The sequence below is a fragment of the Phlebotomus papatasi genome, chromosome 1 (assembly GCF_024763615.1).
Source record: "Phlebotomus papatasi isolate M1 chromosome 1, Ppap_2.1, whole genome shotgun sequence".
Classification (NCBI taxonomy): domain Eukaryota; kingdom Metazoa; phylum Arthropoda; class Insecta; order Diptera; family Psychodidae; genus Phlebotomus; species Phlebotomus papatasi.
This window is the reverse complement of record NC_077222.1, coordinates 84,013,032-84,037,121: the sequence shown is the minus strand read 5'-3', so window position 1 is coordinate 84,037,121 and position 24,090 is coordinate 84,013,032. Positions and strand designations below refer to the sequence as shown.

At 34.6% G+C, this 24,090-nt stretch overlaps 5 protein-coding genes across 6 annotated transcripts in view; 3 read left to right on the top strand and 2 right to left on the bottom strand.

Moving 5' to 3' along the window:
- LOC129807688 (sialin-like) overlaps positions 1-1,176 on the bottom strand; it is a 5,019-nt gene extending 3,843 nt beyond the window's left edge. The window contains exon 1 of the mRNA XM_055857170.1: positions 684-1,176. Coding sequence (XP_055713145.1) covers positions 684-1,176 — 493 coding nt within the window. The remainder of the gene's footprint in view (positions 1-683) is intronic.
- A 4,550-nt stretch (positions 1,177-5,726) lies between these two features.
- LOC129797871 (uncharacterized) lies at positions 5,727-6,415 on the top strand. Its single transcript, XM_055840735.1, has 2 exons — positions 5,727-5,901; positions 5,986-6,415. The coding sequence occupies exons 1-2, from the start codon at positions 5,851-5,853 to the stop codon at positions 6,226-6,228; spliced, it is 294 nt and encodes a 97-aa protein (XP_055696710.1). The 5' UTR covers positions 5,727-5,850; the 3' UTR covers positions 6,229-6,415.
- Positions 6,416-6,461: 46 nt separating this feature from the next.
- LOC129810485 (uncharacterized) lies at positions 6,462-7,204 on the top strand. Its single transcript, XM_055861031.1, has 2 exons — positions 6,462-6,513; positions 6,579-7,204. Exons 1-2 carry the CDS (start codon positions 6,485-6,487, stop codon positions 7,138-7,140), a joined length of 591 nt encoding a protein of 196 aa, XP_055717006.1. The 5' UTR covers positions 6,462-6,484; the 3' UTR covers positions 7,141-7,204.
- LOC129810484 (mitochondrial import inner membrane translocase subunit Tim29) lies at positions 6,841-7,837 on the bottom strand. Its single transcript, XM_055861030.1, has one exon. The coding sequence runs from the start codon at positions 7,776-7,778 to the stop codon at positions 7,179-7,181; it is 600 nt and encodes a 199-aa protein (XP_055717005.1). The 5' UTR covers positions 7,779-7,837; the 3' UTR covers positions 6,841-7,178.
- Positions 7,838-10,545: 2,708 nt separating this feature from the next.
- Positions 10,546-22,714, top strand: LOC129810466 (splicing factor U2AF 50 kDa subunit). 2 transcript variants are annotated; one of them, XM_055861012.1, is made up of 7 exons: positions 10,546-10,739; positions 10,836-11,121; positions 11,190-11,482; positions 11,544-11,623; positions 16,102-16,224; positions 16,297-16,620; positions 22,016-22,714. In XM_055861012.1, exons 1-7 carry the CDS (start codon positions 10,727-10,729, stop codon positions 22,145-22,147), a joined length of 1,251 nt encoding a protein of 416 aa, XP_055716987.1. In that variant the 5' UTR covers positions 10,546-10,726; the 3' UTR covers positions 22,148-22,714. The 2 variants fall into 2 exon arrangements, with proteins under 2 accessions (XP_055716987.1, XP_055716986.1); XM_055861011.1 differs by having other exon boundaries at positions 10,584-10,739; positions 10,833-11,121.
- Positions 22,715-24,090: the final 1,376 nt, after the last annotated feature.

Sequence of the window (24,090 nt, the reverse complement as noted above, 5' to 3'; positions counted from 1 at the left end):
TAAAGGATTAGGAAGTGGAATTAGTAGGAGCTTATGAGTTATCTAGGCCCTTTTTTGTATTTCAATTGAATTTATTATTGTTTCTGGTATATAAACAAGTATACAAGACAACTTTCGATTGGTCAAAAGGTTTAAAATCACGAAAAGAAAATTATTTTGTTGGAAAATGTTTATACGATTAATATAGGAATTTTACCACAAAATTAACAACCCCTTATACATAAATGTTCCTTTTTCTTGTGTTAAAAGTGTCATTGATTGATGAAAAATTTGATGGTGAAAACGTACACTTTTAATTTTTCTAAGAAATTTATAAATTAATATTTGGGAATATGAATGGATTTTCCCTTTATTCGGAGCAAATTTAACTAGATAATGATACTGAGGTATAGAAAATATATAAATAATAATTTAATACTGCGTATTTATCATGGAAAGAAATGATGTTTCCATTTAGAGTAGCGAAAAGTTTCCATTTGGAACAGGTTTTTAATTATCTTAATTTATCCTATAATTGTAGTTACACTTATTAACCGTGTTTGAAAGTGAAATAATTAAATTGCACAAACTTACTTTTTTCTTAGTCAGAGAATCTCCTAAAGAAGTCTCAATATACAATTTTTCCTCCTGAGTAATTCTTGGGTGTCGTTCAGGTGAATCAAAAACCAATAAGACCCAAAAACCAACACCTATTGCAGTTATCATAGCAGGAATGTAGAATCCACCCCATGGCCATCCAATGGCCTCGACAAGGAATCCAATCATCTGCCATGTAAAAATAGTTCCCAGACTTCCACCTTGCAAACATGCCAAATACTTTCCCTTCTCATCAGCTGGAATCCAGCGGGAAATGAGATTTTGGAAGCAAGGATAGAGGGGACCTCCCAGAAAACTCATCAAAATCCTTGCAGCATAGATACTTTTGAAACCATGTTGAGCCGCGATTGGGCACAAAATAGTAATGAAGGTGTTGATGATAAAGGCAAATTCAATAACAACCTTGGGTCCAATGCGTTCAGCGAGATAAGCTCCAGGAATTGCTGTGGCAAAGCTACCCCAAAAGTCAGCACCGAGTATGAGACCTTGTTGTGTTACATCCCAAGGAAACCTCTCCCCATAGTTGGGTAATTCTTCACCATTTTGGGACTCCACCATAGCCAGAATAGCAATGTACATATTCACTCTTAACACATAAACCAGAAAACATCCCATAAATATCATTATTCCAATATTAAGGCGCGCTGGAACCTTCCCTATTGCAGAAGATTAATCATCAAGTGTATGTAGTAGATAATAATATAAAAATATTAAATTTCTTACGGAACACTTTGGATAAGTAATTATTAACTTTTTGTAACATTTTAGCAAGTTTTCTTTGGGAAATGAGAAGCACTTCGCAATTGAAATTTACTTGACTGGATTCTGCTTTTATGCGAGGCAGAATAATTTTTGTTGTTGCTCGAACTCAAAGAGAGAACAACATAACAATCACTCGATTTTATATATCCTGGTTCAGTAGGTAATTTTCTGAAAAATTGAGAATATATACATATAACATGTTCATCCGTTACGTACAGATCTAGAGTCCAAACGCTTAAGGATACTTATATATGTGTCTTTGAAAATTAGAAATGTTTTGAAGTCAGTGCAAGAAAACATTCTGTTCTCTTAAGGATAATGATCCTTATATCCCTTAGACTGAAGGAAGAGATAAAAGTCTTTTCTCAATGGAATTATTTACTTATTTATTTAATTGCACTTGAGCTACATATATCCATGACAAATGTTTTGCTTGCTGACAAACTTCTTTTGTAGTTTTCAGCATCCACCGCCGTCTTAGCGTTGATACCCAACCTCCAGAGCAAAACGGTGGAAAAGCTCCTTCGTAGGTTGTTTATGCCAAACATCCATAGGATGCATATGTTTACAAAAATTACAAAAAATTCTCACGCGAAGCAAATTTAAGAAAATTACATTACATTAATATTGGAATGCCAAAATCAAAGTATTATCATGCAAAACATACAACTTAATAAAACAAAACGAAAATAAAGCTCAAGGTAAGAGATGTCTGAATTTGTAAGACAAAATTATAGTTGTAAATTAATTTTTAAATTAAAATTAAAATAATTTACATTAATTCGAAAATTAAATTGCATTGCATTTATCAGCGGAAAACTATAGTGTTTCCACGAAGACCTGAGAGGTAAATTCACGAGCGTAACCAGATAAGTTTTTGACTGGTTACTGGTTAATATTTTTTTATAAAAAAATATTATCTCACTGCCTAAAAGAAGCGAAACTGTTTCGGATTAATATAAAATGGAGTGTTGTACGAGGAAATTAGTTTTGGTCTTGTATAAATTTCCGATTAACCAGGCAAAAAAATTTCATTTGGTGGCTAATCTACCCCGGCCTCACCTACCTTTTAGTTTTCGTTATCGAAAAATCACCGTATCAGATCGTCAAATTGTCAAACGGATTTAATTGGAAGCAACGCTAAGACGGCGATGGCCACAAGGGAAGGTGGAACACTAAGCTGATGAATAAATATAAATTGAATCAAATTAAATTGAATTTATTATTCTCGTCATTTATTTGTTGGTATTCTTCAAAATAATTTCTTGTAAATTCGAGCATTCCGCGAATTTTCGCAGAATTTTATTTTCAGTATGTTAATAAACTTTGCATTAATCACTGGAGAAGCTCTAATACACAGCTCAAAGATGCTATTCATTAGATAAGATAAGAACGAGCTATTGTCCAAACCGTTGAGACTCAATTTATTGCTCTTTTTCATATCCGTCACATCATAATTTTAACTGTTAAGTAAGATTTTTACATAAAATTTCTTGTCCTGTGGATGGGCTCGTATTTTGCTAATGTTTCTCACAAATTCTAGACACAAGTTTTTCAATAAATATGACTCATTGCACCAATATTTTAAAAACTAGGTAAAAGTGTTCTGTTTTTTTAAAATATATTGCGGAGTCACATTTATTAGGAAACATAGGAAAAATTTAGGCATTATGAAGCTTGAGACAGTGGAAAGCATATGGGCACTTTCCCCTACAGTAATTTTTTGAGAGTGAATAAATAAATAAATAAGTATAAGAAGTAAAGACAAACTTAAAAAAAAGTCTCGAATTTGGAAAATAGGACTATAATTTAGAATCCTATAAACTTTTAAACTTTTTAATTGAAACATTGGAATAATACCACATTGAAAATATAAAATACATATTAATAAAAATAAAAATAATAATATGTATTATTATTATATTACTATAATTTTGGTTTATATATTTCTGATTTTTTTAAGTGGCTCGTAATATTTTTTAATATTCTTTTAACGCTCGTAACAATTACATGTTTTTTCTATAAAATAGATTTATTCTTTCTTAAAGGGATTGTTTTTCTCATTAGGGTTTAAAATTAAAATAATTTAGTTACGGCTTACGTTACGGCTATTAATTCCATGAATGAATTCTAATAAGTTTAGTTTCAGTCTTTCTATCAGTTCTTTCAGTCAGTCAGGGACCAGCAGGGCAGATTATATATATTTTCCTCACTTTCTAGCTAGATAATATCCATCCTAAGGATGTTTGGCACATACAACCTGAGAAGGAGTTTTCCACCGTTTTCACTCTGGAGTAAGTTGGTGACCAACGTTTAGACGGCGGTGGCCGCAGAAAGGTATTTGCAATGGTAAAATCTTTTTGGTCAGTAAAAAATTCAAATTGGTCAGTAAAAAAATAAAATATTGGTCAGTAAAAAATGAAATTCGGTCAGTAAAAAATTAAATTTGGTCATTAAAAAGTCAAATTTGGTCAGTAAAAAACTTTTTTAAAAATCGGAAAAAATTGAATTTGGTCAGTAAAAAATAAAATTTGGTCAGTAAAAAATAAAATTTGGTCAGTAAAAAATCAAATTTGATCAATAATAAACAAAATTTGGTCACTAATGGCTCCGGCACACCTTTTAGATCAGGAAAATTTCATGAAGTCGAAATTCGAAACTCTTTCTTTCTCACATGTTTTACATATGACTATCTCATTCTTTCGCATACCAAATTCGATTGAGCTAAATTGAATTTGGAGTGATGTTTAAGAGAAGAAGAAGAGTGCGATAGAATGAGATAGACATTATGCAAAACATGTGAGAAAGAAAAGGATCCGAAATTCGACTTCATGAAATTTTCTTGATCTAAAAGGTGTGCCTGTGCCATAACAAATAAAATTTGGTCAGTAAAATAAAAATTTGGTCAGTAAAAAATCAAATTCGGTTGGAGAAAAGTCAAATTTGGTCGGTAAAAAGTCAAATTTGGTCAGTAAATTTTTTTTAAATCAGTAAAATGTGAAATTTAATCAGTGGAAAATTAAATATGATCAGTGAATAATAATTTAGTCAATAAAAAACTAAAAGGAAATCAATAAAAGTTAAAGCTTTGCATATCCGGATAAAAAGTATTGCACATTTCGTATTGCGGAAAATTTTGTACAAAAATTAAATAGGTGCAACTGATATCTTCCCAAAACACAGAAAATTTCCCTTTGCCTCAACAGGCGGTACAGATAACTTCCCGAAGCACAGAAAATTTGATTTTTTACTGACCAGGTTCTTTTTTTACTGACCATTTTTTTTATATTTTACCGATCAAATTTCATTTTTTACTGATCAATTTTGATTTTTCACTGACCGAATTTGATTTTTTACTGACCAAATTTTATTTTATACTGACCAAATTTTATTTTTTACTGACCAAATTTAACTTTTTACCGACCAAGTTTGACTTTTCTCCGACCGAATTGGATTTTTTACTGACCAAATTTAATGTTTTACTGACCAAATTTTATTTTCTACTGACCAAATTTTATTTTTTACTGATCAAAAAGTCGCAGCCCATTTGCAATGTATCGCAATCCCCAAAAGCATTGATGACAATAAATATCTATAATTTTATATATTTTTTGATAGTGTTTACTTGCCTCTGGGTGCAACCTTGTTTCATCTTTAATTTTTTTTTCAATTAGGTACATTATATAATCTCTCTCTCTCTTCTTTTTATGTTTTGGCTGTCAGACTCAATCAGGTCCATATAGCCATTTCGCTCACTCTTATTTACATACGAGTTCCATCTGTTTTTCTTTTTTTTTCCATATGTTTGTTCCTCTCATCTCTCCTTATCATTTTTCTTTTTGCTCCATCACAAATCCTTTTTTGCTCCCTTATCTTTTATCATACTTCCTTCTTGATATTTTTGCGTTCAGTTTGTAGCTTTCAAGGACGGTGAAAAACTGTTTTCCAATTATTCACCGGACGCGCTTCGATCAAGGATCGAACCGAGGGCCTCTGCGTCACAAAGCCAACACTTTGCCTATTGAGCTACCGAGACCCCTCATTTATATAATCACCCTTAAATTTTTCTTATTTGACTTTTTCATCTCTAGCCTAGAGCAGCTAGCTTAGAGCGTCTCTAATAAGAAATTATTGTGATTTTTACTGGTTACTTTTTAAGGATTGAGCAAAACCCTTATTTAATCGAAAATATCACTGAAATCACTGAAATATTTTTCTATATAATTTAAACATTTTTTAAAGAGATAGATGAAAGGAAAATCTTCATTTTCTAGCTAACCTAATTTTCTTCCTTTTTTTGGCGCAATTTATAGCACCTCTCTGTAGTTCTTACAAAATCAAATTTGTGTAAATTACACCTAGAAAAATCGAAGTTTGTGTTTAGAGTTCGTGTAGGTGTGCAAAAAGTCAAAACAAAGTGGAATCTTGCAGGATTTTTGCTAGTTTTCTTCCAATATCCGTAGTTTTAGTCAAGATTTTGTGATTTCGAGCATGACTCCATTCGATGATTTTGCCTACCTGCTCAATCTGAGTGAGAATCCGGTGAGTTTTTGTCTCAAAATAACCTTTTTATTGATTTGCCATAGTTTTTTTTTTCAAAGGGAGGGATTTTGTTTTTCCTTTCAGACAATTGAAGATTTCATCCTTCTGACGGGGACAATCGTAGCTCTAGTGGCTTTCATACTGTGGTGTTGCTTTCCCACAGTTCCCAGCCAGTCACAGCCAGCTAAAGACAACTTTGGTCATGGCTTCTCCTGCAATCGCTCTGCCCAGCATTCTTCCCCGAGTCACCAGCAACAGTCCACATACAGCAAGGACGCCTACTATTCTGGAATAAACTCGAGAAATTCTTACCATTATTGCTCTTAAAGAACCAACTACTGGTGATCACCTTCATTCCCATGGATGTGAAATTTAAAGAGAAAAGACATGCTATTTTCTTCTTATATTTACACTTATGATCTCTCTATCTAGTCGAAAAATATGTAATCTATTGTAATTCGATATTTGTGTGCAATGTGAATAATTAAAAAAGAATATTTCAATAAGAAAAAAAGAATTATCATTTTGTAATAGCTCAGTCCGGGTGCACTAGATGGCGCTTCATGGGAAATTGTCGAGCGAGATGGCATCATGGATACGAGTATCAAAAGCGTAAGTAAATATTGCAGAAATATAAAAGAATTACTTACAATTTTAGGAATTTATGTTTCTTGCAGGCTACAGGAGTGCGTTCAGAAGATAAATGAATTGCAGGATGATACATTCCAAGAAATTTTGACTTTTGTTTATGATTTCAAAGTTATCCAAAGTCCGGAAGTTTCTGTGGAAGAAGCCCTTCAAGACTTACAAGTATCTACAGGGCTGGAAGATAATATTCTTCTCATGGCCATCAAGACACTCTCCCATGTTTTTAAACGAGCTCTGAAGTTCATCATGAAGCCCACACGGTGTCAAGCGGATTTAACAAAAGTCCTGGGATTTGAGGAAAAAAAGGCAGAAGCTTTTATTAAACACTGGATTCGAGTACAGAAACCTATCCTGGATAATCTCGAGACCGAGTCTGGACAGACAAATGAGTTGCAAGACATCACGTGGAATCTGGAAGTAGATCTTTCTTCAGAGGCCAGAGAAAAGGAGAAAACACCAGTGGGAGTTATCCAGATGAAGACTTTGGCTGGTGATTTGGTCCTACTAAAAAACGATCACAGTCAATTGTCCAAATTCTTTGAACAACTAGAAGAAGTCACCCAGGAACTGGACAATCTCAAAAAATCTTAATTTTATCTACCATTTTGTAATATTTTAATTTCTAAATTCTAATAATTAATATCATAGTCCGTCATCTTGCGTCTAAAGTTCCACCACTGACCCAGGAATCCAGTATCTATGATCCGGCGATGAAATGTTGACCACTCAGGCTTCAAATAGCTGCAGGTTGCTCGATATGTGGCTGTTTCCTTGCTGAAATCATCTAGCCACATGAATGATATCACTCCTAAGGATAATCTTCTCAGCTGTCCGGAATTGTGACTCCTCTCCACCATTAACAAATGCTCCTTGGAGGCAGGATTGTGGAGGCTTTCATGGACCAAACTCATTGCATTCTGATACTGTCTCAGCTTTTCCAGGAAATTTTCTTCATCTGGATTGTTTTGGCTGCAATAGTATAGTCCTCCGCATAGTGAAGCAATGATTGTGGCCTTCAATGGCTTTTCCCGGGCATCCTTGCCCACTCCAACGATAACTTCTTGATAATCGAGCAAGAGTTGCTTCCAGTAATTTGCCCATTTCTCTACAATGGTACCTTTCAGGCGTTCCGGGAAAGCTATACTGTCCAGCCGATTTCTCACCACTGTTAGCTTACTCTGGTAAGATTGCAGAAAGGATTTACGAAGGATACTAGTGAGAAACGGCATGATAAATATTTTGCACGAACTACACGCTAAAAGTTAGGTTATGTAATCGGATCAGCTCAGCTATGCTAATTTTTTACACGGACTCCGTGTAATGTAAAAATGTAAAGATGAGTAAAATATTACTAAAAAAAGTATTTTTAAAATATTTTCACTGCATGAATATAAAGTTCAAATTTAACAAAGATTTATTTTTTTCTTATTTGACAAAATTTCTTTATTTTAATTTTGTAGGCAAGGGGTAACTCATATTTTTTAGAAACCCTTGTCAATTGTCTGAGAAACGCTTCGCGGAACCCGAGAAATACACTTTTTTTCATTGCATAACTCAAGAAACCCAAGAATTCCATCGCAGATCCCGAGGAACTCAATTTTTGCATTGCTAAATTCGAAGCACCCAAAAATTACATAGCAAAACCCCAGAAACCCACTTTTTGCATCGTGATCATGAAACTCGAGAAACCAAAATCATTATCCGTAAAAATGGGAATTACAGTGGACTCTCTCTCAATTGAGCATTTGGGGCAAAATGTCAACCGGTTTATCGATAGATTTGGGCGTCAAAGCCTTTGTAAATTTCACAAAAGGCGCTCAATTATAAAGAATCACGATAAAATAGGAAGAATTACAGCGAATTTGAGCAAATTAGCTTCATAATTAAACGTGAAAATTGTCAACAACATTTTCCGCCCGATTTAAAAAGAGCCTATTGAGTGAGAGTCTACTGTGTCTAAGTTCTTCTTGTAGCAGTCAAATAAATGTCTAATACACTCTGCTCTTCGTTATCCGGCACTTCGATATCCGGGTTACAGATGCCAAACACTGACAGTTGATGTATTCAAAATTGTTTTTTCTACGAATCACGCAGTTTGTCCAGAGTGTATTAATGTGTTATTTTCATTTTAATTAAAGTTTTTGATACACAATCGTGCCACAGAATGAAGCATAAACGTACCACAAAGAAAATTCTGTAGTTTTTCGGCAGAAAACAAATTCATACAGCACAAAATATAAAAACCCTTGACCAGATTCAAAAAGTCTAATTGTCATTTTGTCCCCACGTCAGCCGGATAACAAAGAGCCGTGTGTAGCAATAAATGCTCTGCTAAGGCAACACGAATATTCGAGACTCGTGTCTCCTTTCTAGGCCAGCGCCTCTGGTGGTGGAGAAGACGACTGTGCTAGAGTTAGCCGATCGTGCGAACTCAGTGAGCACGGACGTCAGTACTTGGTGATTCGTGAAAGTGTTAGGACGTAGTGCGGAAACTCGCGACAGTCTGGAGCTCACACTAGTCGATGCATAAGCAGGTCATTCCCAATTATTATAGATATTAGAACGGATTGTTGGTTTGTCCCTTACATTCTGGGACTTCGTCTTAGTTTGAGATAGGAATGATGACTTTTTTTGTATACATGGGATACTGGGTTACACACTTTTGAGAGTTCACAACGATAATTTTTAACACTTTTAAATAAATTACAATTTTTCTTTGCAATAAACACTTTTTCTCTGGCGGTTGATTTTTGGCTTCTTTTGTGTATGACACACGACTCTTCGTTATTCGGCTGACTGGGGGACAAAATGACATTTAGGTTTTTGAATGTTCAACAGTTTTTATATTTTGTGCTGTGTGAATTTATTTTCTGTCTGACAAAGAATAAGATAATTTTCTTCATGGTGTGCTTATGTTTCATTTTTTATCACAATTCGTCAGTTAAATCAGCATTTGTCGTAACTTCCTTTTGACAACTTTTCAGGAGACGAAATTTTCAGTTCAATTTTATTTTTCTTAAAAATGAGCCCCGAATGCGATACTTTTGAGTCAAAATAATAAAAGCGGCACTAATAAACTGTAAGTTAATAAAAAAATAAAAGCTTTTATTTCATAAGTTTTATTGAATAAATTTTGTGCGCCAGATCGCTTGTTTTGTTTTGAATTAATGACAGATGGGTAGGGATTTTTTCTCACTTTTTTCTCGCAAATATTGAATTAAAATGATTTCATGTTACACTATTCGCACTGTCTTTCGATATTTGGAAGAGTTTATAAACGTTTTATTGAGAAATATTGCAATTTTGCTACAAATTACAAGCCACGGAAGTGAGCAAAAGAAGTTACGGCAAATGCTGATTATTGAAAATTTTGTATAGAAATTTGTCGTAACTTCCCCAAAAATGGAAGTTACGACAAATTCTGATAATTTTTTCTTAATTAAGGGCACTTACGATAATTTTTGTTTAAAATAATTTTTATTGGGCTTAAAAAAGTTTCTTTTTCACAAGTTCGTTTAATAAACAAAATTGCGCTGATTTCAAATATGCATATATCTCAAAATCGCAAAAATGAAGTTACGATAAATGCTGATTTAACTGACGAATTATGTATTAAAAACTTCGATACAATGTTAATAATACTTTAATTCACACTGGAGAAACTTCATGTTTAGTAAGAATAATTTTGAATACATCAACCGCCAGTGTTTGGCAGCTGTCACCCGGATAACGAAGTGCCGGATAGCGAAGAGCCGTGTATAGTCGTGTCGTGCCGTGCCTTATCCCCTCTCATGAGTTCCATCTTATTAATTTATTGTTACTATTATTGTTACAGAATTAAACTTTGCTTCATTGTTTTCTAATTTGTAATTTGATTTTCTCTCCTGAAATTTTTAGCATCATTCCCTCAATTTCGCTTTCCTAAAGATAAAAAGAAAATAAAATTCCTTCAATTTTTTCCACACATTTTTTACGCGTAAAATATTTCTCACAGCATCGGCCATTTTTATAGCACCCTGCAATGCTGTCAGTTCTGTCCAAAAATTTTCAGCATTTCGTGTTTTGAGGTCGCGTTTCTGTGAATTTTGTGCGGAAATCATTGTAAGAAATAGCCAAAATCCCAATTTTCCTCCTCAAATAGGTAGAGAAAGTGCTGAATTCTAGGATTTCGGACAAAATGGGGGCTGAAGGTGCGTTTTATTTGAAGAAAACCCTTAGAAAAATTTTGACATTTCAAATTGCATTTTCCCCCTTTACAAACTACTCTTTCCGGATGTGAAAAGCAGATAGAGATCGCAGAAGGGATCGGGATCGTGAGCGTCGTAGGTCACGCTCCAGGTCTAGGGATCGTCGCCGTGGCAGCCGTTCTCGGTCACCTAATAAGAAGACGCGTTCCCGACGCCGGAAGCCATCGCTGTACTGGGATGTCCCTCCACCGGGTTTTGAGCACATCACTCCTTTGCAGTACAAGGCAATGCAGGCAGCCGGACAGATTCCAGCAAACATCGTGGCAGACACTCCACAGGCAGCTGTACCAGTTGTGGGATCTACCATTACAAGACAAGCCCGAAGGTGAGGATTGGATGGAATATTTTTTTATTCACAGGGACTTTTTTATTTGAGTAATGAAATATTTGTAGGCTCTACGTGGGAAATATTCCATTTGGAGTCACTGAAGAGGAGATGATGGAGTTTTTCAATCAGCAAATGCATCTTTCAGGATTGGCTCAGGCTGCCGGAAATCCCGTTCTGGCATGCCAGATAAATTTAGACAAGAATTTTGCTTTTCTTGAATTTAGATCTATCGACGAGACAACACAGGCCATGGCATTCGACGGTATCAATTTCAAGGGGCAGAGTCTCAAGATTCGTCGTCCTCATGATTATCAACCAATGCCCGGAATGACCGATTCAGCAGCTCTTAATGTTCCAGGTTGTTTCATTGAAGTATTATAGATTTTTTTCCAGATCTCCTAATTGTCTTTTATTTGCAGGTGTTATTAGCACAGTTGTGCCAGATTCTCCACACAAAATCTTCATTGGCGGTTTGCCCAATTACTTGAATGAGGATCAGGTAAGTTATTTGTTGATAAGGTTGCTCTATTGTTGACGAGTATCGAGATAGTATCTCAATAGCTTACCTGTTTTTCTCTCTCACTTTCCGAAGTTTAAAGAGAAAAAGGCAAAACTCCACAATTTTACACAGGATTTTTGTAGATGCCTCTAGTTGCCAAATTCGTGCTCCTTCAACACAGAAACAGAACTCTCTCAATAAAAAAAGCACGCCGAGACTCGCAGAAGAGTTGTTTGTCCACACACAAAGTCCTACGTCTATTTTTTATGAAAAATTTTTCTTTTTGTAGCTCTCTTGCCAACTCTTCCACCCTTTTTTTTCTCTTTTGAAATCATTGTTACTTTCAGTCAAGAATCACACACAAGATTGTAAAAGTGGAAGAGATTATGCGTCCGCGGCGTCCACAAAAGAGTAAAAAAAAAAAAAGTTTTCCATTTTTACAGAGACTCTTTTCAGAAGAATTTTAAGAGAAAACCAAAAATGTAAGATCTTTTACACCAAAAAAGAATTTTTTTCCACAGTTTTACAGGGAATAATCTCACACAGAGAGAGAAAATCCGTGATGTTATTTCTTTCAGAATTTATTATAAGTTAATTTCTCTCGTAGTGAATTTATCATTTGCAGTGGCTCTCCAATCAAATTGGTCAAAAGATTTCTCGAAGATGAAAGAAAAAATATTCATGGGTAATAATTTTTTTTTGTACAGCATACGGATCCCATCTATCTCTCTCTTTCAGATCTCTTACAGATCCATTCGAGTGATTTTATTTAGCAAAAGAAGATAAAAAAAATGTGAGATTTTTTTTTATTTTTGAAAATTTCAGGTTTTACGCAAAATATGCGAGAAAAAAATATTTTCAGGTTCATTTCTCTTTCAGCCTTGTTCTCTTTTTTTTTTGGTAATTTGTTACAGCATTTTTTCCAACACTCTCTTTCATGGAGAGTTAATGCAAAGTTTAAGCATGAATTAGGATATTCCAAAGGAACAATTATTCAATTTTTTTCAAAGTGTTATCTCTTGTGGAAAATCGCGGAAATCTCTAGAAAACAACAATCATCTTCAGTGAAACAGAAAATACTCTTTCTAAAACTTATAGGCACGTTAAGACAAAAGCTTTACTGCCCTGTCCGCTCAAGCAAGGTTAATTCCAAGCTAAAGTATCGTGCCAGAAATAGGATACAGTTAAAAACAAATATATAAATATTCCTAAAATATTATAGATCATGCTCACAAAAAGGCAAACTTACAGAGGAAGAATTTTGATAATGTTGTTTAATTAAAAAAATAGGCTCCGCCTCAATCATATTTTTATTAAACACAAAAATTATTTAAAAAAAAAGGAGACAGCTTTCCAGCTTTACGGAATGCTTAATCTTATGACTTAGAATCTTTTACCGTTACCGGTTCGCGACCGATTTATTGAACAGATTGAATCACTCGAAAAGTTCCCTAAAATAGCTTAGGAGTACTAAAATTTAATTTCGGATAAAAATTAGTTAACGATTATTGATCGGTTTATTACCGGTTCTTGGCTGATTAGACCTGGTTCAATTTTATCGGAAATCCCAAGACCTTTCCAACTAGCCCAAATCTGATATCAGTCTGGGAGCAACTGCAGATGTTTGAGCGGTTGTATTAGTCTCTAATTCAGAGGCTTGCAAGAACCGTTGAAACCGAATATACGTCAAATGAAACATGTTTGTACGTCAATGGTCAAAACGCTACCAGAACAAACTTATTTTGATGTTAATTCGGTTTCAACGGTTTTTGCACACCTCTGCTCTAATTCGTCCAGTGAATGAATAAAAAAGTAATGCAAATGCATTGACGAGGAAGCACCTAAAAAAGAGAGGGTGGTATAGGAAATAAATTTCGACATTCAGTGTTCAGTCGAATACAAATACACATTCACTGCCCAGATCCACAAAACGAGGCTGGTCTACCGTGATATAAAGTGGTGCTCTGTATCAGAACGGACACAGAACACTGTGATATAGAACAGGTTTGCCGCCTTGGGGGTTAAGATAGAACAGGAAAATAGAGAGTGCATAATGGGCACAAATAAGTGGCCTGGGTGCAGCCGTTCCAAAAGGATATAGCTCAATCTTGAGAAACACATTCAATCTCAAATCTTGAGAAAAATGCTCTCTAAAACCCTTATTAAGCTTTGACCTTGAAAAATTGTTGATAGGGATGTTGCACCGGTATTTTTGTATATGGACGAAATGTCTAAAATGCTCACCTAGGCAAACCTCTAAATCATATCCAAAAATGATAATCTCACTACGCATTTTCGAGTGATTCCAAAAAAATATGGTTTTGAAAGGGAAGGAGAGGGGCTGGGTGGGAATGAGGAGCATGGTAGCGATCTATGGGATGACTTATGAGGGGAGGGGGTCTCCGAAGGTGCCAAATCTCTGTCTCTAACCATTTGTGCTCTAGGCGTGGTAACGACCGGACAAACAGCGTGACATCATTTCTCAGAAATCGACTGAAAAGTGGAGATATGGAGATTTTTGTCAGACAGATGTTTACAATTCGGAATGTGTGAAAATTCGATTGATGAAAATCAAAAATGTAACTTGTATGGCTTGTATGCATTGTGAGTACTGAGTTATCACACTAGAAAATTTCACATTAAAGTTAAAGTGAAAAATTGCTCATTAAAACTTCTATAACCACTCGAAATCAATGATTTAGTTAGGACACATTGCTAGAATTGCTGAATGTCACGATGGCACACGGGTTGTCAGATGAACGTTTTTGTTTTTGAAGCATTTCAGTCGTTTGAGCGAAAATGTGCGATTTTAGTGATGAAGAGGAAGTTTTCCTCCTGTACGCTACTTTTATGTCGTGCAAAAGGACCCGCTAAGCAAGAAGAAGGAGGATGTGGGCGAGAGATTGGCTCCTAACGCGACCTTCACATGGTGTCGTTGAAATTCTCTGGAGCGATTTTTTTGGACATAATAATTCTCTCCCGATGACTTCGGAGGAATTTAATTAATATACACAGTTCTAAATACACATGAAAAGAAAAATAAACAAAATTCTGCATGCACAAAACAGTAAAAGAAACACACTGAATTCAGCTAGCACACAAAACCAAAGGCGATATTAACAAAGCCTTAAAAATTTAATAATAATAATAATAATCATTTAACCACGAAATTCTAGAAGTTTATGAAGGAATATAAAATGTAGATCGAACAAATTTTTGTTTAGTTTTTTTCTTACTTATCATCTTCACCGATCTTTTTCAATGTCTTTTGTCCTTTCTCCATCTCGTGCGCGATAAATAGTAGGTATTAGCAATTAGCACTGCTTATTATCACAATTTTATCATGAATAAATTGGTGAGAAAATTGTGGCGCAGAAACTACCCGAATGACTGCAATAAAGTAGTATCTGATGAAAATTTAATGAGCAAATTTTGCTCATAAATTTGCTCAATTCTCAGGAATTTGCTCATAATTATCAATCATATTTATGCTATTTTAATCTATTAAAACCAATTTTTGTGACTCGAGTTCACTTTTTTTTATCACTAAATGAATCGATTTCTAAAAGCTCTTGACGAAAATTGCACATTAGGACACATAACAGCAACAATTAATGTGAATCACATTAAAATTTTAATGTGAAATTCTCTAGTGTGATACCACGGTTAGGTTCTGTGGCAACAGTAGCAGTGAAATATGAAGCTTACTAAATACAAATTTATACATTTAACGCCAGAAACATTCTGGGTTGCCTGAAAGGAATACGAACCGTGGACATTTGTATTATAGAGCGAGTTTTTTTTTACTTTTCTTCTACAAATAGCGCACCCGGTTCAAGGATGTATATAAATGGGAATTTATAAGGTGTATCATCACAATTACAAACTCTTGAGTTATATTCTAAAACAATCCTAAAACATATTTAATTTTTCCTTTACTTCACTATTTTTGGCACGATCCTGTATGTAAAAAAAAAGCTTGAGATATTATCCATCAAAGAAGTAAAATAAGTTACTCATCAATTCTCCAAATGCAAGAAAAACAAAATAAATAGAAAATAAATGGTATTGAAGAAAAATACCATAAAAATTGCTTCTCAATTGCATGATTTTATGAGATGTTTATGCAGAACTTTCTGAGTGAAAAAAAATGCGCGTTGATGTCTCTCAAAAAGCATGTAAAGAGAAAGCATTCTGCTATTTCGAAATTTTCAGGGGTGAAAATTAAAGAAAAATAATTTGGGAAACAAGTGGGAATTATGCAGGTAAGTAAATGGAGATAGATTGTATTAGAAAAAAAGAAACTAAAAAAGGAAGAAGAGGGAACTAAAAAGAAGAGAGTGAGAATTTCTTATTGCGAATGTTAGGTTTTTTTTTCGAAAAAGAAGTTTTAGGAATGACTTTTGTCAAATACAATTAAATTATTGAGGAGATTTAGGTATACTTTGGATTAATATGGATAACTGACTGTTTTTTAGGTAAAAGAACTTCTACTGTCTTTTGGGCAACTACGTGCGTTCAATTTAGTCAAGGATGCTGCAACTGGATTAAGCAAGGGCTATGCATTTGCTGAATATGTTGATTTTAGCATTACTGATCAGGTATTTTTTTTAAAATATTTCTTTTTACTGTTTGATGATGGAGTTGGTCATGAATTTGTTGATGGCTTATAGGCAATTGCTGGACTAAATGGTATGCAACTGGGTGACAAAAAGTTGATCGTTCAGCGTGCTAGTGTTGGAGCCAAGAACACCAATGTAGGTCAAATAGCTCCAGTGCAGATTCAAGTACCGGGCTTGTCACTTGTCGGCGCCAGTGGGCCACCCACTGAAGTTCTATGCCTTCTAAATATGGTGACAGCTGATGAATTGCGCGATGAAGAGGAATACGAGGATATTCTTGAAGACATTAAGGAGGAATGCAACAAGTACGGTGTTGTACGCAGTGTTGAGATACCACGTCCGATTGAAGGCGTCGATGTACCAGGATGTGGAAAGGTTAGTAATTTTTTTTAATATTTTCAATTATAGGTGAGATTCTTAATATTCTGGCTACAATTTTCAAAAAATTTCGTGTTCCGATCGTGCTCAAATTTTCTAAAATTGTTTCTTTTAACTCCCTGATCATGAATACATGATGGCTTAATTGAACTGCAATTTTTCAAAACGCTGCTTTATTGAAAACGAATATTATGCGAACGAAAAAATAAAAAAAAATTAAACATTTGAGAATATTTATTTCAAATTACTGCTTGAACTTAAAGAGGAAGCAGTATACAACCCGCTTTTTTCCAGCTTAAACGATAAAAGATAACATTTTCTGCTCTGCGTTGACCCCCATCCTCCCCATAAAAATATTATCTCCAGAGTTTTTTCCTTTATCTTCCCTGTTTGTAAGCTTTTCTTTAATTTTGGAACTTAAGAATGGTCTTCATCGAACCGATCTACCATGTCTGATCGGTGAGAACCGTTCTTAAACATTAGAAGTAAAGAAAAACTTATGATCAGGAAGATGTCAAAGTAATGTCGGCTTCAGACTGGAGGTTCAGGCCAGTTCCTGAAGGTCTCAAAAATCTTAATAACAAGAAATTTTATTGATTTTTTAAAATCTAATGAGTCATTTGTCCTTAATATTCAATCCTAAACAACAATTTCTTAAAAAAATCATGCTTGATGAGCAATTAAAGTAGTTAAGCCAGATAGCTAAGCCTTAGGTCTGAAGCTCATATAACCCGCACTTACGGTACCTCTTATTGTAGTAAAAATGTCTTTTCCTGACATTCATTTGTTTACACCGGGCGAGACTCGAACTCACAAGGGCCGAGCTAGAGCCTATTGCTCTACTGAGACTCCCAGTCCGATCAGCAAAACCCATCCTTAAGTGCTAGAATTAAAGAAAAGCTTACGAAAAACGGGTGCAAAGTGTCACCCCGGGAGTGCAGTCACTCGCATCTACGACATTCTCTGCAAATAGAAGGCTTTTAGTCTAGACACTTTTGGAGAATCAAATTCCGTCTGAGAGCAAACTGATTTTGTAAGTAGAGTTCCATTGACCTTTTAGCCAAGACACTGTTAAGCTGGCTATACACTAGACAAAATTTATTGCAATATTTCTTTTCAATATCCAATATTGACAAGGATTGCCTCCACATTTCAAAGATTTATTGACATAAAAGTTTCAATATTGAAGAAAATGGTCTAGTGTGTAGGCAATTATTGAAATATTTGTTTCAATATGGAGCATTTTTTTCAATATTTTGTTTCATTATTTGGAATGGCTACACAGTGGGCCAAAAATTGTCAATAAAAATTTTCAAAGTCACATTGAAATAAAATTTCAATATCAAATTGATTTGATATTTTCTTCAATATTTTTTAATGGTCAGGAATCTTCTTTGTTCAGAACATCACAGAACTGCTGGGATTTCCTTGTTCATGAATGAAAACACATCCAAGTCAGGACAGGACACATCTCTTCCTGCTTCCTCCAGAAACCCCAGATTCTTGGAATTTTGCTGTACATTTTGTCGAATTTTCCCAAGAACCCAGCTTGGTTAGCACTTCTCACCTGCTTCCTCCAGGAAATCACAGTTCCTTTGAAATTTTGTTGTGCACTTGGTCGAATACACCCCCTTGAAAACTCAAGTTGGTCAGAAGCGTCAGAAGATTTCTCCTGATTCCTCCAGGAAATCACAAATCTTCTGGGATTTTGTTCTGTATTTTATCAAGAACACCCGAGATACCCAAGTTGACCAACATGTGTATTTCGGGCGTGACAAAATACAGAAGAAAATACCAGAAGATCAGTGAATTCCCGAAAGCAACAGGAGAAATCTTCAAATCAACTTGGGTATTTTGGGTGTTCTTGACAAAATACAGAAGAAAATCCCAGAAGATCAGTGATTTCCCGGAGGAATCAAGAGAAGTCTTCTGACCAACTTGAGTATTTTGGGTGTTCTTGACTAAATGAAAAAGAAAATTTATGACTTCTTGGAAAAACCAGGATAAATTTTCTGACCAACTTTGGGTATATTGGGTGTTCTTGACAAGGTACAGAAGTAAATCCAAGTAGTTCTGTGATTTCCTGGAGAAACCAGGAAAAATCTTCTGACCAACATGAGTATTCCGGACGTACTTGACAAAAGATACAGCAAAATCCCAAAAAGATCTGAGATTTTCTGGAGGAAGTAGGGGATAAATCCTGACAAAGATGGGATTTCTTGGAAGAATTGAGCAGGATATACAACAGAATTCTCTGGTGCTGTCTACGATGACATTCTGAGATGTCTTCCTGTTCAGAAACCTGCTAATTCCAAGAGTTTTTCAATGTTTGAAAGGAATTAAATCATTGACCAGAATGGTATTTTAATATGTTTTTAGTCAATTTGTTCAGTGTGTAGGCAAATATTGAAAATTGGTTTCAATATTCGCTTCAATATTGAAGTTTTATTTCAGTATCACTTTGAAATGTTATTATTGCAATAATTTGCCTAGTGTGTAGACAGCTTTAAAGAATCAAATTCCGGCTGTAAGCATACCAATTTATACTTTCCCTACCGTATCTAGTTCAATCACGCTATTATGCTTAAGATTAAAATGTATTAGGTTAATTAGATTGGTCTCTGTCATTAGGCGAGATATGAGCGTCCTGTCATAACCACTTTGAAAGTTCTAGCGATCTAAACATGGTTGCTACTCAAAATTGGGTGACTAAACTTTCCTGACTATCCATCCGTCTGAACACGAGCATCTTGAAGAACACCTGCAAGTGTATAAACACATCTATGAAGACACTAGTATCAAAATTATTGTTTTTAAAGTTTAATTTTTCTACCCTTTACGATTAAATTTTATTATATTTAAGCTGGATTTTTATTCAGAAACTTAACGAAACATTTCTTCATTGCTTTATCTCATATTCAAACCTTTAAGGGTTCCACAATGGCACGCTTTAACTCTTTAAGGCCGATTGGAACACCGGTGTCCCATAAAGAAAATATTTTCTCCTGACTACCTAAAGTTATTTTTTTTTCTTATGTCTGTACATAATTGTAAAGTAGAAGGTTGAAGGAATCTGGAATATTTTTTGCAAGTCTCTAGCTATTTACTATGTTGTAAATATTTAAGCTAAAAAATGGCGAATTTTTAAATTCTCAAATTCATAATTGATTTTATTTATTTTTTATACTTCCAATTTTTTTTAAACAAAACCCTTTTGGCTATAAAAACTACAATACTCATACGTGATATTAGGTGAGATTCTTAACAATCTCACCTACTATAATCCTAACAAAATTTCATGTCCTCCGATCGCGCTCAAACTTGGCCAAAATGTGTTTCGCCACTTCCTGATCACGAATATATGGGGGGCTAAGTTACGTTCCCGGCCGGCCGACCGTCCGGCCGGCCGCTCTTTGGAGCTTAATAGCTCCTAAACTAAAAAAGATATCGACTTGCGGTTTTCGGCAAAGGTTATATATCGCATGAAAATTGCAACTTGGTGCATTGACCCCCCACCCCCCACCCCTCCTTCCGCCATTTTGAAGACCCCCCTTTTTTTGTTTTCTCAATAGCTCCGCCCCTATGGCATCGAGCGGGCTCAAATTTTAGTATGTTATAGCTGGGCCTTAGAGCTTTCCATCAACTTAAGGTCCCCCGACCCCCCTGACCCGAGCTATAAGGGTCCAAAAAAAATTTCTTAAAATGGCCATAACTCCGGTTCTAATTGTCAGAATTTAAAAAATGAGGACTTTTTGGAAAGCTCTCGTGAAATGCCACTACCTCTTCTAACATCGCAAGTTCATAAAACCACCGCTAGGGGCGCTATTATTAAAAAGAAAATTTTTAAATCTTAAAAGTTAAATAACTTAAAAATTCCTTATGCAATCGGGCTGAAATTTTAGTATGTTGTAGCCGTTGATTATACCTATCAAACGAAAAAAACCTTAAGTCGGTCCATAACCCCAGACCCGAGCTATAAGGGGTCAAAGTTCGAACATTGACCGGCCTCTATCTCCGGTTCTAATTAACATATCGACATAAATTTTACCTTTTTGGTTTCGTCTCGATGAGCACTTTCAGATGGAAGTTCAAAAAGTCACCACAGGTGGCGCTGTGATAGCGTCAAAATTCATCGAAATTCAAAGACATTTTTCTCAAAAACGGCATTGTGCAAGTTAATCAAATTTTAGTATGTTGTAGTCCAGTCTAGGACGTTTCCAAAATGGTGCGTATGTGCGCTGTGGTTTCAATAGAACCGGAGATATGAGGGGTCAAAGTTCACGAAATTCAAAAAATCATATCTCTGGTTCTATGTGACCGATTTTGATGAATGAAGGCTTAAATGAAAGATCTCACCAAAAGCTACAACTTTCTAGAATATTTGAACTTCGTGGGACCAACACCAGGGGCGCCACAGTCGAAAAACCAATTTCAATATCACATAACCTCAATTATCTCGACTGTCTCTGAACCGATTTCGATAATTACTTCGACATAATTGTAGAGGACATTTTTCTCTACATTTCGTCCATACATCATTTTCCACTCAGACTACGCTATCACTCCGATTTTGCCGTTTAAGTGTGAAAAAAATGATTTTTCCCATAATAACGCTTTGAAATCACTCAGATGCCAATTTGACTGCCTCTACTCCACCAAGACACTTAAAATATGGTTTTAAATGGAAAGTCCCACAAAATACAACAATTCTTTGATATAGTTGAAGTTCAACAAATGACTACTTGGGGCACTCTGGATGAAAAAACGAGTTAAGAAACAAAAAACCTCGATTATATCGGCTTCTGAGTAATCGATGAGATCATGTTCTATGGAAAAATTATAGAGAACATTCTGGTCTACATTTCACCCATATATCACTTTTGTGCCAGTTCATCCAAATCCTTGATATTTTGGTTTAAATACAAAATTTGTATAATTTCACGAATTTGATTCCAGATAACTGAATGGCGACTCACAATTTCAGCTCTAAATCGAATTTGCATGCACTCCGAGTTAGCTCACGTTAAGAATCTCACCTATAAGCCGGTTAGGATTATCTGTCCCTTTTTCATTAAAGCGAAAAATATTATTCATTGGTATTGTCGGAAAAATGACTTAAATTTTTAGGCTATTTTTGTCCCTATCGTTCATAGAAGCACAAAATACACCAAATCAGACTCTGTTGGACTTTCCAAGGTTAGATGTAAGACTTATCATTGATAATATTTCTCAGTTTAATTTTTATTGTTGATTTTCAGTCCGTAAAAAGTGTCTCGTCGTTAAAGGGTTAAGAATCTCACCTTAAATAAGCTGATCTAGGCTTATAATTAGTTTCTATGATTTTTTTTAGGTGGATGTTTTCAACTAATTTTTTTTTGTTGTTTTCTTATAGGTTTTTGTCGAATTCAACTCTGTGGTTGATTGTCAAAAGGCCCAGCAAGCACTCACTGGCAGGAAGTTCAGTGATCGTGTTGTTGTGACTTCGTACTTTGATCCTGACAAATATCATCGTCGTGAATTTTAAAAGAAAAATTTACCTTTTCCATGCTTTCTTTTGACCTTGCTACTTTAGGAAATGCCCTGATATTTTATATAACACAAACAGCATACATCAGACATTCTTTTAGGTGAAAACACCATTTGATTAATAATAATCTCTTTAGCAGTCAACAATGGTGAAATGAAATTTTTCAAAAAAAAACTTTACGAGAAATATCTAGGGAAATTTCTCTTAAGTTTTCAGAAAAAAAATTAAATTACTACGATTTCAGGTAAATTGAAAAAAAAAGAACAGCAATTTTAATAACGAGAGTTTGTTGAGAAAAGAAAAACAGATTAAAGAAAGTTCTATCGATATGCAAGATTAATATTTTTGAGATTCATCTGACGCGAGTGTTCTTTGTAATAAGAGGGATAAACTTAAAATCTTCTGATTTAATGGATTCTTATATGATCTTCCAGAAGAAAAGTTCTGATTAGGATTGCATGTTTTTTTTTTAAATTAATTACAGGATGATAAAACTCCATCGCTTTATAAATATATTGACTGTAACATTTTAAAGGTGAAATATATAACACTGAAAGCATAAAAGTAATTGAATTTCTCACATTGTAAATTTAATAATTCTTCATCATCTCGCCGATATACAATCTTTCTACTTGAACTGTATAAGAAATAAGCAATATTGCAAGGCCATAATAATAAAAAATGGGGTCTTTACTTTCATGGTAGAGACACACCATGGGTGTGGATGATTGTGAAGAGATGAAGAAAACTAAAGCGCAATTGGATGTCTATAATTAGTGGGAAATTGCAATGAAAGTGCAAATTTGTGCCGCACTTCTTTATGTTGTCTGCATAAAAGAGTTAAAAAAAACAGATGCAAAAAGAGATCTTCACATTTGATCTCACTCTCTGACCATTCTCGGATATAATACCATTTTCTTCGCACAATTAAATTTGAAATTATACCCTCACAGTGATTCATCAATCTCAAGATATTCGATTGAAATGTAATTGAGTGATCAGTTAGTGTTTTTTTCTTCCTTTTCTCCATTGTGCTTATTCTATTTAATCCAATAAAAAAGATGTTTAACACAATTGCAGAGAGATTATTTTGAATTGGAATTTCAATGGAAATGTCGTAAATGAATTTTTTTTTAATGATTTTTCTTGCCATGTCATCGCTGACGAAAGATCTTTTGCTTGTGGATCCATAGGTTCTCATTTTTCATACTAATTAAAGATTAGGGTAAGTGTGCCAAATTCCGGCCAGTTTGCAATTCCGGCCATATTTCTTGTTCCTCGAATTTTGATGAATTTTTGGTTTTTACATACTCTAGAGATTATACAGTGCAAAAGAATAACCAAAAAAGCAGATTCCACAAAAAAGATTACGTAAAAAGACATTTGAAGAATACCCTATGGGCAAAGAACTATGAGAATGAAGGTGGCCGAAATAGGGCACCAAAGCTATGTCAACATTTTTATTTACACTCGACTCTTCGTTATACGGCTGACTGGGGGACGAAATGACATTTAGGTTTTTTGAATGATCAACGGTTTTTCTATTTTGTGCTGTGTGAATTTATTTTCTGTCTGACAAAGAACAAGAGAATTTTCTTCATGGTATGCTTATGTTTCATTTTTTATCACAATTATGTATTAAAAACTTCGATACAATGATAATAATACTTTAATTCACTCTGGAGAAACTTCATGTTTAATAAAAATAATTTTGAATACATCAACCGCCAGTGTTTGGCAGCTGTCACCCGGATAACGAAGAGCTGAGTGTATTTTAAAATGTATTAATAATGATTTTAAAGCAAATAAAGACGACAAACTGTCTACAAGGTTCCAAGCAACACTCCTTAAAAAGAAGTAATAAAAAATATTCAATTTGTATTAATAATATTGCATTTAAAACTTGAGACCTTTGCGCTTGCACGTAACTATGCCGAAAT